This window comes from Dipteris shenzhenensis, chromosome 1 (assembly GCF_047967505.1).
Source record: "Dipteris shenzhenensis isolate YYH24624 ecotype China chromosome 1, Dip_SZ_1.0, whole genome shotgun sequence".
NCBI classification, from domain to species: domain Eukaryota; kingdom Viridiplantae; phylum Streptophyta; class Polypodiopsida; order Gleicheniales; family Dipteridaceae; genus Dipteris; species Dipteris shenzhenensis.
This window is the reverse complement of record NC_141596.1, coordinates 13,169,586-13,184,000: the sequence shown is the minus strand read 5'-3', so window position 1 is coordinate 13,184,000 and position 14,415 is coordinate 13,169,586. Positions and strand designations below refer to the sequence as shown.

At 42.6% G+C, this 14,415-nt stretch overlaps 1 protein-coding gene across 1 annotated transcript; it reads right to left on the bottom strand.

Moving 5' to 3' along the window:
• Positions 1-1,634: 1,634 nt before the first annotated feature.
• On the bottom strand, positions 1,635-10,596 carry LOC147905409 (ent-kaurenoic acid oxidase 2-like). The gene is made up of 8 exons (XM_087380354.1): positions 10,364-10,596; positions 7,736-8,063; positions 7,500-7,649; positions 2,504-2,752; positions 2,231-2,317; positions 2,065-2,143; positions 1,858-1,964; positions 1,635-1,760 (listed from the first exon to the last, which is right to left on the bottom strand). Exons 1-8 carry the CDS (start codon positions 10,594-10,596, stop codon positions 1,635-1,637), a joined length of 1,359 nt encoding a protein of 452 aa, XP_087236480.1.
• Positions 10,597-14,415: the final 3,819 nt, after the last annotated feature.

Below are 14,415 nucleotides of genomic sequence, written 5' to 3'. Positions count from 1 at the left end.
TAGGAGGTTGTTTCTTTGTACTAACCCCTCTGCAAATTGTGTTATCTTGTAGCTTGATATCATGGGCATGTACCCTACTCCTATCGAGACAACCTACCACTGCCACCATCATAGAGGAGATACATGGAGGCATGCACTTCTATGATGACGGGTTGATTACTGAGGAGTAGTATATCTGGACTACTAGAGTGCTCCCTAGGTATTTAAAAGTAGTTAAATAATGTTAATATTAAGATTTGATTTTTCACACATTGATACATGTTGTCCCTCGTTTACAGGGTCCTGTGGTTGATCAAGAGAAAGAAGATGAGAAAGAAGGGAGCGAAGAAGGGAGCAAAGAAGGAAGCAAAGAAGGGAGCGAGGACACAAAGAACTTAGATTAGTCATAGAAGTAGTGCCAGCTACTCTTTTTTGTACTTGAAGCCACTGGCTTGGCTTTGTACCTTTCTTGTATATATATTCCTCTTATTTTTTGTACTTAAAGCCATAGGATGTGGCTTGGCTTCGTGCTATATGTACATACAAGCACTTTTTGAGCTATGAATTAATATACACTCCTTTTATTGTTTTGGCTTTCAATTTTTTAATGCAATGTTCTATCAATGAATTCCTTATGAACTAAACATTTTGGAGTTGTAATGTTTTATTCGGAATTGTAATCGTTGGCTATAGACGTGCTTCCAATCGTGCTAGTTAAAATGCGGTTAGCTGTAAGAATTGAATTACACAATGTGGAAATGGGATTCTTGTAATTACATAGCATACACAACATACACAACATTCTATTCAACCACATAAAATTATACTTTTATTAACAAAAAATATTTTGTAGAGTGCCTATAAGCGTGTCTATGTATGCATCTCTCTGTTTTTTTTTAATTTTTAGCTGAGCATCTATTTGCGCGTCTATAGGCGTGTCTATCTGTTATATAGATGCACCAATGATGCGGGTCTGTAGACGCATAAATAGACGTGCCCGTAAGTTTTTTTTAAAGTTAAAGAAACATGTCTGTGTGTACGTCTGTGAGTGCGTTGTCTTGTTGTGTCTAGCACTCTCATTGGTACACTTCAAATCCCTCTCTAATCCCTTGAAATTAGGAAACACTAATTGGAGGCCCTTTTGAGACCCTTAAATCTCCCCTAATCTAGGGGAAGAAGAAAATGAGAGTTAGACATGGGTTCATGTCCAAGGGAATGAATATATATGTATTGCCATAGTGTCAAATCCATAAATATGCATGGACTTCTCAAGAGAAGGCACTCGAGGGCTAGTTCAATATATGTGCTATGCAATGAGGGAGCTTGTGCTGAGTTTTGTTCAAGCTTCATAAACCCTCTTGCGGGTGCTTGACCATGGATAGATTAAGGGTGGAAAGGTGATACATCTCTGCAATATTACTACTAATCAACAATGCTTAGCATTTTTGGGTTTCATTGGTCAACCTACTATGGGGTTTCTTCTCCTAACTTGACTTGGGCAACCGTCAGCAGGCCTGGGGTGGGGTAAGTATATCACCCGAGCCTTTGGATTCAAAGGTTCAAATCTGCCAACAAATATAAGATGATATGAGATGATGCATGTAATGGATAAAAACTTTCACAATGTTAAACTCCAAGGAGTTAGAGCTTCATCTTTACGTGAAACACGAAATCATGAGGTGCAAAAAGACTGAAATCTCCATCTTTGCAAGATCTTTCCCTGGGCAGAGCCGGCTGCCTGCTCCAAATGGTAAATACATCCCAGCCTTGGGTGTGAAGTTCTATAGGAACAACAACACAAATTGTTTGTCAAGAACACAAAATCGTCAATTGGCAACATAATCCTAGCTGAGGTGGTTTCGGTCGAGGTTGCCCTACCTCCCATCGATCGGGGTCGAATTTGAACGGATCTGGGTAAACTTCAGGATCTAGATGAACTTGCCTCATCCAGCATTGCACGTGCCATCCTTTGGGTATAGTATATCCTGAAGCCATCGTTGCTATCTGTTAGCAAACTGCATTTCGTGATTGGCAGTGAATACAGTTCAGGCGGGCTGCATTGGAAAAAGGCATACTGTTTCTTACCGTTGAATGTCACATCCTTAAGTGTCTTTCTGAAAACCATAGGAGCAAGATTGATAATTCGAAGGGTCTCGTCGATGACCTGCACCATCTTACGCCAATAAAAACGCTTGCAACGGAGTAGCGGACGATGATAAGCAATCCATGTACAATGTGCATTTTCACTCACTTTGGAAAGATATGACATCCGCCGGTATTCTGCGTAAGTAAGGGGCTCGCCGGGCTTCTTATCTTCTCGTATTTTCAACTGTTCATCCTGTAAAGTTAAAGGAACGCAACCTATCTGTCATTCTATTCACTCTGTTTTCAGCTATCATCGAAATCTAGGTATTCTCAAATTCAAACTTCAGAAAGAAGATTTACAGATCGAAACTGTGATTGGTTCTCTCAAACATCCGAGTGAGAAACAATACAGAAGCTCATTGGATAGATATATACTCACCAAGGCTCTCTGATACACATCTGGGTTCTTGTACAGAAGTAGCATAGCCCACATGCAAGTGTGCGCTGAAGATTCGTGGCCAGCATTAAGGTACATGATGATGATATCAATAGCCTCTTCGTCTGTGAGACGGCTACCCTGTTCATCTTCTGCGTCAAGTAGGTCTTGCAGCACGTCGTGCTTGGTTTCCTTGCTCACTTTCCGCTCATCTATGAGCTTTTGAAGATAGCCAATTAGCTTTTCGCGTGCCTGTTCAAAGGTCGTTAAAATTTCAGATAGTATATATTGGAATATTAATCCTAAGTTTGTGTAAAGCAATAAACACGTAATATGGAGCGCGCATGTATGCCTCCATTACGTAACTTCCTAACAGAATAACTCACGACTCCGTCATCAATATAGTTCATCCCGACGTTCATAATAAATCATCTCTTTTCTGTCTCTCGTGTTCCTTCCTTCCTTGCTCATGACTCTCTATCTCGCATGCATGCACTCCCTCGTGTTCCGTCCTTCCTTGCTCATGACTCTCTATCTCGCATGCATGCACTCCCCTCTTCTCTGTGTGAGAATAAGCTAAGTCAATCACTATTAGCAATAAACACAATGTTAGATTAGGATTTTGAAAAGATACGTTGAGAGATGTGAATCGTTGGGGGAACATGGCATGCAATCAGTTGTTAAATCGACCGGCTGGTTATGCAACGATCTCAATCAATAGAAACATGCGATCAACTTTGCATTCTCTCCCTCTCTCGGTTTGTCTGCGTCCTTGTTTGATTGCAATTGTATGTTCAACGTTTGAAGTTCATAATCGAACATGGTATCAGAGCTTGTAGTTCCCTCCTGAGCCTGACGGCTGCCAAATGCTCTACTTTGACAATGGAGGGTGATGCCAGCGCTGAACGTTGACACAGGCGAATGAAGTGAATGCTCCAGCGTAGAGATCTCTCAACGAAAGATATGGAGCCCTCAATTCTTCGCCTGATAGACCGATTCGATGGCCAGAACTTCCACACATGGAAGATACGCATTCTACAAGGAAAGGAAGTATGGAAGATCGTTACTGGAGACGATCCAAAGCCTCCGAAAGAGGAGGCAGTCGAGTTGGCTGTGTGGGAGCGACAAGATAAAAAAGGCAAGGCAAGAGATTTATCGTAATCTAGTCAACGATCAATTGCTACATGTGAGCAACGCACAGACTTCAAAAGAAGTCTGGGACACGCTTGCAGCTCTCTACGAAACCTATCTAAGGCAAGGTTCAGACTACCCCGGCGGCCATGTTCCGAAATGCAATTTGAAGGGGCGCGAGCACCCTTGAACCAATAGCAGGACACGCTTGTAGCTCTCTACGAAACCTATCTAAGGCAAGGTTCAGACTACCCCGGCGGCCATGTTCCGAAATGCAATTTGAAGGGGGCCCAATAGCAGGACACGCTTGCAGCTCTCTACGAAACCTATGTAAGGCAAGGTTCAGACTACCCAGCGGCCATGTTCCGCAATGCAATTTGAAGGGGTGCGAGCAGCCTTGGACCAATAGCATATGCGCGCCCGGACATGTTAGTCAAGATGGACCAATAGCATATGGGGCAAGGACATGTTAGCCAAAAATATTTGTCCGTGGGTTGAAAGCCTCCCATAAGATGGCGGGCTGAAAAAAAAGCCGCGAGACAGACTGATTGGGCATTGAACTCACGATGAGGGAACGGGTACTTTGAATTCCTTCTCATCAAGGCAATCAATTTTGCATGCCATTATTGTTTCTTAGTTTGTATAAAGTTTGTCCACCAGGTAGTGTGAACTGCCACACCGGCAGACATGGCTTCAAAATGCGTCAGGTGATCAACATGGAAATGGGCATTGAAGATAATCTTTTGAAGCTGAAAGCCTTCATTGATCAACTAGCATCAATCGGAACCACCATTCCCGAAGATGAGGTTTGCATGATGTTCTTGAATACTTTGCCAGAATCTTACGATCATTTGAATGTTATGCTCAGCGCTGTCACCGAAGAGATGAAGTTCAAAGATCTCACAACAATTCTCCTTCAAGACGAGATCAGGCAAAAACAACGCCAGAAAGCATAAGGCCTGACTACACCAATGGCCCTCTATGCAGCAGGAAGCCGGTTCAAGAAGAAAGGCCAGAAAAAGGAGGTACCAAGCGCTTGGAATGCAAGCAGCTCTTCCCAAGTGGACATGAGCAAGAGGGAGTGCTTCTATTGCGGGAAATACGGACATTTTGCTCGCAATTGTCGGAAGAAGATGGAGGACTTGAAGACCGGGAGGAGCGAAGCAAATGCAGCCTCGATGGAGAAAGACTCCACTCTGAAATTATTCTCGAGTGAAACTTTCAGAAGATTGTTAGATTGTCAGATAGGTTGTCAGTTTGATATTGACTTATGGGAGGATGTTAGAATAAGCTAAGTCAATCACTATTAGCAATAAACACAATGTTAGATTAGGATTTTGAAAAGCTACGTTGAGAGATGTGAATCGTTGGGGGAGCATGGCATGCAATCAGTTGTAAAATCCACCGGCTGGTAGTTACGTCAAGCTTATATATGCAACGATCTCAATCAATAGAAACATGCGATCAACGTTGCATTCTCTCCCTCTCTAGGTTTGTCTTCGTCCTTGTTTGATTGCAATTGTATGTTCAACGTTTGAAGTTCATAATCGAACACTCTGCTCTTTCTTTCAATTCAATTCCTAACATGGTATCAAGAGGTCACCGTTCGTGACGCCTTCGGTTGGCCCCTCTTTCCTTCTGCTTGCTCCCTCCAACTTCATGTCTATAGACAACTTCGATCCTCGTACGACCAACGCCCAAGTCGATCTCTATTGCTTCCTTCCTTATTGGGAGACCGTCTGGGAAGAAATCATCTCCCTCCTGCACCAATACGCTTTCGCCCTTCTGCTTAAGCGACTCAACCGATCATGATCTCCACTTCTTGTCAGAAACATGGCCTCGACCTCTAAATTGACCAAACGAGTCTACAATATCGACAAATTGACAAACGCCAATTACAGACTGTGGTCGATCAAAATGAAAGCCCTCCTTCAACGCTCGAATCTCTGGACCATAGTCACCGGCACATACGTCAACCCTGGATCGACCGATGTGATAGCTGAGAAAGCTTGGATCCTAGCCAATGCTAAAGCCCATTCTGATATCATCTTGCATTGCGGTGATTCACAACTCCAACTGGGACCGGTTGAAGACTTCATATGATCATGTGGACATCTCCACACAGGTCCATGCTCATAGAAAGCTCTTGTTTCAACAGCTTGAAGAAAATGAATCTGTCCCTGACTTCCTGGATCGTTGGCAAGGACTCCTTGATAAAACGGTTGAGGCAGGCCTCAAGATCCCTGCTACTTGGGAAGATCCTCCAGGAAGACACGATGCGAAGACACAAGGACAATCTCATGTCATCCCCTTCCCAACGCACCGCTTTGTTTGTTTAGGCCAAGAACAACCGCTTCAATCGAAAGCCTTGCAGGGGTAACACACGAATGCACAACAATTCATCACAGAGGAACCTGCCTCCATTACTCCCAACACCCTCTCAGGGCAACTTTTAGACAAACGCTCGAAAAGGTTTTCGTAAGTTTCCTAGCGACAACGGTCGTCCTACAACTTGGCAGCCAAAGTCATAGGACCATCAATCGAATGTCGCCACAAAAAAAACACCACCAATGCGACTGTTCTATGCCACAACTGAACCAAGTACTCAAACTGAGGCTAATCACACAGAATGGTACAACGACACCGGAGCTACACGACATATGACTGCACAGGCGCAATGGCTTGATGATTTCAAAATCATACCCATCCCCTATCTTGGTCTATCTGGGTGATGATCATCCGATTGAGGCCACCGGTGCTGGCTCGGTGCAAGTGCAACTCACAACAGGCCCCGTCCTTGGAGTTTATGGCATCTTGCTGGTTCCAAAGCTTTGCAAAAGCCTTATCTATGTGTCAGCACTCACAGCTGAGGGCTACATGCTTGACTTCAGAGGTAACAAATACGTCATCACAAATTCCTCTGAGGACTCACCTCTTGAGTACACCATTCAGAGTCATCGTGGACTGTACCCTTTTGGCCGAACCACCATGCCTATCAAACACGCAAACGATATCTCATCCACACTCAAAAGGTTGGCATCATGTACCAATCTACCAACGAGCTCAAACTCACGGGCTGGTGCGACGCCGATTGGGGAGGTGACATTGACACACATAAATCCACCACGGGGTACGTCTATCAGATGGTTGTTGGTCCCGTAACCTGGTATTCCAAGAAGCAGCCTACTATGGCCATCTCTACGGCAGAGGCTGAGTACTTAGCGGTCGCAGCAACATTATCTGATGGGCCTTGGCTTAAAGGTATCCTTCAAGAGCTTGGATTTCCGCTAAAGCTTCCCTTTACTCTACATAGTGATAACTAGTCCTGCATTGCGATCTACAACACTACTACTCAGAGTGACCACACAAAACATGTTGACTTAAAGTTTCATTTCGTGAAAGATTATGTTGATCAAGGCGTGGTCTCACTAGGTACGTTCCAACCAAATCGATGATCACTGACGTTCTGACCAAAGCACTTCCCAGCCCTCAACACTCGGAGTGTTGTCGGTGGATCTGAATGAGCTGGCAGTAGCTGAATCCTTCGAGTCACACAACTTAGGAGTTAAGGGGGGCTATTGGAATATTAATCCTAAGTTGTGTAAAGCAATAAACACGTAATATGGAGCGCGCATGCATGCCTCCATTACGTAACTTCCTAACAGAATAACGCACGACTCAGTCGTCAATATAGTTCATCCCGACGTTCATAATAAATCATCTCTTTTCTGTCTCTCGTGTTCCTTCCTTGCTCATGACTCTCTCTATCTCGCATGCATGCACTGCCTTCTTCTCTTCTCTTTCTTTCAATTCAATTCCTAACAATATATTCATCCTAGCGTCCGTATTCTATTGATCGTGTACTTGCCTTGAGCGCCCTGTTGTATGCTGTTCCTGGCAAGTTGATCGCCAAAGCACGGAGACCCAAGTTCAGGTCGTGATACTCTTTTTCAATAGCATCGCTAGTTTTGCCAGCTTTAAGACTTAAGAAACTGTCTGCAATGACACCGAACGTTACCTGCAAGAAAAGCATTGCCAAGATGAGTAGGATATAGGCCCTTTTTACAGACAGATCGCGATAGATCTTGATTCTAGAAATATAACCTTCTTAACTTCGGGGAGGAAGGCGATTCGATCCCTATCCGCCCAAGACTCAAGCGCTGCTCTGGATATTTTCTCTATCCGTGGTAGATACCTCTGAAAAGCATCAAGTCCGTTAATCGATGCAGCAGTGAGCCTGCGAAGGCGTCTGTGCTCCTCTGGCCCAAGAGAAGTGAATCCTTTCTTTCCTACTAGCTTTATGGTGGCTTTTGGCCAACCAGTGACGAAAAGGTCGTCATTCGTGAGGACGAGTTTGCAAGCCTCTGGTGTTGTTGCAAGCACAGTGGCTTGGCCAAACATAAAGGCTTTATAGACGCCAATCCTGTTGTACCTGCAAGGTTGGAAAATCGCTTGTAAAGTCCAGCATCGCGTCTATTTCACTCAGGCCCGCAAATAAAGGGCCACATCACGACCATGCCAAAAACATTCAAATTTCAATCACCCCCTTGCTCTTTCCGTCCATTTACTGCTCTCGAAGAAATCTTGGCATCGTCGTAATTGTAGGAATTAAGCCGTAAAGTCTTACATTTACACACACTTACGGTGTGATGCCAATCAGCACAACCGTTGTCAACCGTCATGGGCACATCTATGTAATCGAGCTATCATCAATGAATATACAACAGTTTCCACTCGTATGCGCACAACTCTGTGTATTCCCACATGGTATCAGAGGCCAGCTGGGGCCCAAACTAGCCACGCTTTTGCCACAGGCATGTCCTGTTGATTCTCCTCAATGAAGAAGCAAATGCAGATAATGCAGTCCTGCACAGAGGCAACCTCCCGCCCATAGAAAGAGGAGTCGAAGAGCAAGGCGAGATCCCGGCCAGAGGAGCATTAATAGGTGCAGGACACCAGCCCTCAAATAGTCGAGGAAATGGGCGAGAAGACCCAGAAATAGGCTCACTCCAGCCTCAAATACGAGAAAAGCAGGGCATGCAGTCCCTGATCGTCCATAAGGATGGAGAAGAAGGCACCCTCCGGCCAAAAGTAGGAGAAGAACCCCTGCCCAAAAATGGCAAAGACGGGCTTCGAGACCACCACAAACCCACAAAAGGAGATACGTGCAAAGGAGACTTGCAAAAACTCATAGAAGGGAAACTACAAAACGAATCCAAGCCACAACATGGCGATCCTGGTAAACAATTTCAATTTTCATCCATGCATTTTGAATATACTAATGATGTCAAAGGAGTGCACGCCTTCCCCCTCATAATCCTGTTGCAGAAGATGAAAAGGCCCTATTGGAGGGTGAAAAGAAAGACTTCCCTACATTTGTGTCTTACCATCGGCACTCAGTTTCATCCTGGGGAGAAATTTGAGAAAAGCCTTGATTTGGAGCAATTCCAACAAGCAAAAGAGCCAGTGAACATCGCATGCAACAAAGGACACCAAGCCCAAGGACATGATTCACATGAAGAACATCTTGGCAGAGAATGAGAGGGAGATTCTAAGGAGGGCTCCAAGGCTGATCATGGAGATGAATATGAAGTTCATGAATACGATCTTTTAGCTGAACCATATAAAGATGTTGATGGATGTACTGAAATCGGAGAAGCCCATAGCTAGATTGATGATCTAGATGATCTTGTGCCTGTGTAATCACGCAAACACAATTATCTAGTACCTGCAGACAAAGATCCTAAATTCCACGGCGCAATCAGAAATGGTCTAGCCTATAATTTTGCTGAAGTGGGGGGAGATCGTGTACTAGTCACTGAAGTTGCTGCAGATGCTTTCTCTATTAGAGCCCAAGATGGCCAATTTCTTAGTTTTGCAATGACGGATCAAGAAATGCATGCACATGTTTGTGAAGAAAGTAATAATGATCAATCAGAACCACCAAGAAAAGCTGAAAAAGAAGAATATATGAAACTGGTTATTATGCTCATAAGCAACTATACGACTAGAATCCAAAAATTCAGCAATGATATTGACACAGTGAAGAGCAGTATGTTATTTATTCTACAATTATTCATTTTCTCTCACTTGAAGGGGAGTATTTGCAGTCAAGATCGAGAAATGAAGATCAAAAGACAAGCTCTAGAAATGAAGATAGTGGATGATACCGGAGTTATCAGAAGAAAACTAAACACAAAATTGATTATGTTGCTAATAATCCATGCTGAACTGGATCCTGGATAGATTGCATTGCATACTTGTAATTATTATAGCATATAGAAAAAACCATGCGAAGCACCACACCAAAGTGGGGGTGCATCTCTTTCTGCACAATAATCCTAGCTCTATTACTCATAAGACTTTTCGTCTTAAGGGGGAGTGTAGGAATTAAGCCGTAAAGTCCTACATTTATACACACTTACGGTGTGATGCCAATCGGCACAACCGTTGTCAACCGTCATGGGCACATCTATGTAATCGAGCTATCATCAATGAATATAGAACGGTTTCTACTCGTATGCGCACAACTCTGTGTATTCCCACAGTAATGACGTCAACCGAAAAAGAAACCTCTGTCACAGCGGCTATCGAACACATAAAAGGAAAATCCTCCTGGTTACCGAACGTCGAAAGGCGGGCAATGCGCTCCATCTATCGATAAGATTAATCCATCTTTCCTTGCTAATGATTCCACATATGAGCGAGTCTGTTGGACAGGAGCACACTCACTTGGCGACGTATCTCCCGATGAAGGCTTGAGGGTTTCCAGACTTGAAAGCTCTGAGGAAGGCAACTATGTTACCGAAGACGGGCCAACCCATGTTGCCGGGAGGAAGCGGGGGTTGCCCATCTTTCAATTTGGGTTCATAGATCCAGCTGTTAATGTTCTTGAGCAGCTGGATGACGGAGTAAAAGGCGACAGCTGCGAAAGCCACACCCCAAGCAGCGACTTCGGAAATCATGGTGGGGGATGTGAGGGAGGAAGGGGAAAGGAAAGTTTGGGTGCGGAGCTCTGCGCTTGTCAAGAAAAGAAGAAGCTCCATGATACATATACAAGAAAAACAATGAATATTCGGCAGCGGAAAGGCAGGCTTGGAGGCGTGGACTCCTTGGAGGAAGGCATACAGACAATTCCTTATGAAGATGCTGTTCAAAACACTACGTACGCGTGAGTACGAGTTTCGGCGCAACGTTTGATTCAACTCGCTTGGATGAAGCTAATGAAACTCGGTTGAAGCTTGCTTCACTGTAGGACTGTACGGTTTGTTTTACTCTCAACTCGCTACCTTGAAGAGGAAATAATCCCTTTCATATGTAGACCGCCTGCGTTCACGCTTCCGCCCAAGTCGATCTCTTCCATGTTCAAGCACATCAAAACAGCCCCCTGTCTCTACCCCTTCATACTCTAACTTCTCACCTGTAGCAAGCCAATTATCAGCCACCTCACGTTTCTTTGTGAATTTCTCTCATAATTTTTCCAGGTCGCTCTTATGTCGTTGTCGTTGAAAGAACCATGGTCAGCTTCCTCCGTCTTCTGGCTACAAGCATCGATAATCGGCAGAGCATCAATCTTTTTGAACCGTAGCGCATATCAAAACCACAAGAAACCAAAGCTCTCGATTCTCGAATATAGCACAATTATAATTATACTCTCTTGACTTTGAGCATTGTTAGTACAAATGAGAAAGAGCTACTTTGCACTTGAATTTTTTAAAAGTTTGGCCACTCGGAGAAGAAAGTCTTAGGAGTTTTATTCTCTCGACTTTGTGCCTCACACGCTATAGGATTCTAAGATTCCAAGAAGATTCCTCATCATTTTTCATCTTCTTTAAAAAATATATAGCTTTCAATCTAATGCTCCTACTAGAATGATCCCACATTTTTTAAAAATGCAAACAAAGATCACATGCTAAAAACTGAATTTAATCTACAACTTCCACAATCACATTAATTAAGCTCATGAATTTGCGAGGGAATTAAAACTCCAGGGATTCACTCTTAGTACAAGGGGGACGTCACCTGCGTGCATGAACTTCAAGAAAACCCCCTATATACGGTCCATGTAGCATAATAAAACACCCCTATAAGCTTGAAAGGGTACCACCAAAAGCGTACTATGTCCCCGCTTTCCTTAAATCTATGTTCTTTCTCAATTATTTAGATTAGACCATAAGAAAATTTAAATGATATTGATTAGACCATCTTCAAATATTCAACAATGGGTAATATTCATTCGTTTCCTTACCATGGCCTAACACTAGCCATAGGTTGGGCTTAGTTCATGCACACTTGGTACATGACTAGTCAAATGTGTATGTGTGTATTTTTTATGTTTAGGAGGTAAAAACCTGTATTTCCCTACACCCCTCCCTCTTCTCCCCCACAGAGGTCAAGGCCCCCCACCCCTAATGTATAAGCTTATGCCTCATCTTTAAAAAAAACCCTATTGTACACTCATGTGATATCATAAGTTTCCCCTTGTGAATCCATTGGGATTAAAACGGGTGTTTTAGATCTGTAAATTAAAACATTTTAAATGCTTTTTGACCCCCCTTGGAGCAATTTAAACCGGCCTTGTCACGTTTTTTTACCAGGACCGGTTGCAGCCAGTTATCACGTGATAAAACCACTTACCGTGCGGTACAAGGGTAGGTATACTGCCCGATGTTTACCTATACCATGCGGTGATGTATATACTACACGGTCTGCTTCATGTACCGCACGGGTTTTTGGTACATATTGCGCAATGCAATTTCTTATATATACTTTGCAGCGTTTTCGTACTGTTTACATTCCCAAGAATCTAGCTCTGCTTGGAGTGTCGAAAAAAACAAAGAAGGACAAGAAAAAAGGGATAAAGAAAGCTTCCAAGCTAATTTGTGAGTTTTTATATCCTTTCAAAAAGTGTCCAATGTCAATGGTGGGCTCGCTTAAACCAATTGATATCTACCCACACTAGGATGCAAAATGGATAAATGCGTAGCTCTCAGTTGATGGTTTATCGTTTGTAATTTGAAAGGATTATTTTTTAAAGAATGTTTTCTTTAAAATATATTTGAAGTTATTTTCACAAAAATATAAGAAAAGAAAGTTTTTTTCGTAGACATTAGCTTTTAAAATTTAGTGAAATCTCACATTTTTTGGTATGTTACTAGCTATATAGCCTATAGGTTACAAAAAACTAGTAAAAATATATATATGAGATTGAATGTAAGTATCTATGTACCAGTGGAGAGTCCGTGTATGCCGACAGCTTGTAACTACTCGCATATGGATACAAAATACCTTCGAACCATGTGCCAGTGGGTGGTCCTCATATGCCGATTAGTAACTACTCGCACATGGATAAGAAATTGGAAATGATATATTATAGTTTATATGTACTTATTAGGTAATAGGAAGATGAAAATACTTGGCTTTCGCCGGTTGTGGCTTGCATTCGTGAGCTGATAGCAACTCGTTGAAAGTCTAGCCGGCTGTGTAGCTTGCAATTGCCATCTTCTATCAACCCGCAAATTACATGCTAGAGATCGTTACAGACTATACTAGTTTGCTTGTAAGAAGAAATTTGTGGCATTCTATACTATGCATTTATGTGCGTATATTAATAGTATCTTATCTCAGAACAATTAGTTGATCATATATAGGTATAAAATGTATGTCTAAACTTATGTTAGATATGTCTAACCTAGCTAGCATCCTTCACTTCGTAGATTCAAACAAAGGGTCTTGATAAGTACACATGTAGGTATTGTTGGTTACTGCACTAGTGTGTGTGAAATACCAACATTCGCATACAAAGCATGATGTTGCGAATGATCATAGTGCAGATAGATGCTTACTCGAGAAAGAGTGGGACATGGAAAAAGGAAACCTACCATCCCACGCCTATTTCTGCACGTAGATTATGACGACTATAACCATCCATTTATGAGGGGGCAAGATGATTGGATGGTTGCTCTCTCTTGAGGTCTAGCAAACTTACATTAGTTTTTGATGACATGTTAGTCACATTGTCTTAAGTTGCTGAAAACATATTAATGAATTGAGATAGTTTTTCTCTTTTACATGTACAGCAACCATGGCAGACAGAGAAGATAGGGTAGGCCAACATGAACCGCCAAACAAGACTCAAGGAAGAGGCCAAAGTGTTGCAAAACCGTAGGATTTTGTTACAATGTTAGGGCGTCAAAAGTGGAAGTGAAACTTTTGCAACCAAGTCTTTACAGGATTAGCCATGAGAATAAGAAAACATTTGATTGGCGATTTAGAAAAAATAATAAAGAGATGTGAGGGACCAAATGTCAAATCCGTTGCTGGCATCCTACAAGGCATTAACCATGCAGAAAGTAGAGTCACCTGTGTACAAGCTAAAGATGTAAATGAGTGAACATTTACTATGTGGAACTATTCTCAGTGGAATTTGACGTTGATTTGGACCATGGATGTTCTTAATCAATCAATTACTGGTTCCTTACATATTTATTTGAGTTGAGATGCTTTAGACCTCTTGTAGCATGAACAAATGTATTTATTTGAGTTGAGATGCTTTAGACCTCTTGTACCTGTTCACATTGTTGCAGTAGTACTAGTGTGTCCTTCCTACTTTGCCAAAACTTTGTGGAGTCAATAGTTACAAAGCCACTTGCATGGCGTTTGATTGTTGCATTAGGGCCTCTTTCCACCACGTCCTTAAACCACTTTACATCCAAAACATACACAAAGAAGCATCGAAAGTCAAGCTTAATAATATCTTGGATTATGCCATAATAATCATCCAT

Coding starts and splice junctions, on each gene's coding strand:
- LOC147905409 (XM_087380354.1), bottom strand. CDS start 10,596: ATGATTTCCGAAGTCGCTGCTTGGGGTGTGGCTTTCGCAGCTGTCGCC. Junction 2,753..7,499: donor CATACAACAGGGCGCTCAAG/GCAAGTACACGA, acceptor ACCTTTGAACAG/GCACGCGAAAAGCTAATTGG. Junction 2,318..2,503: donor ATGTGTATCAGAGAGCCTTG/GTGAGTATATAT, acceptor TTAACTTTACAG/GATGAACAGTTGAAAATACG.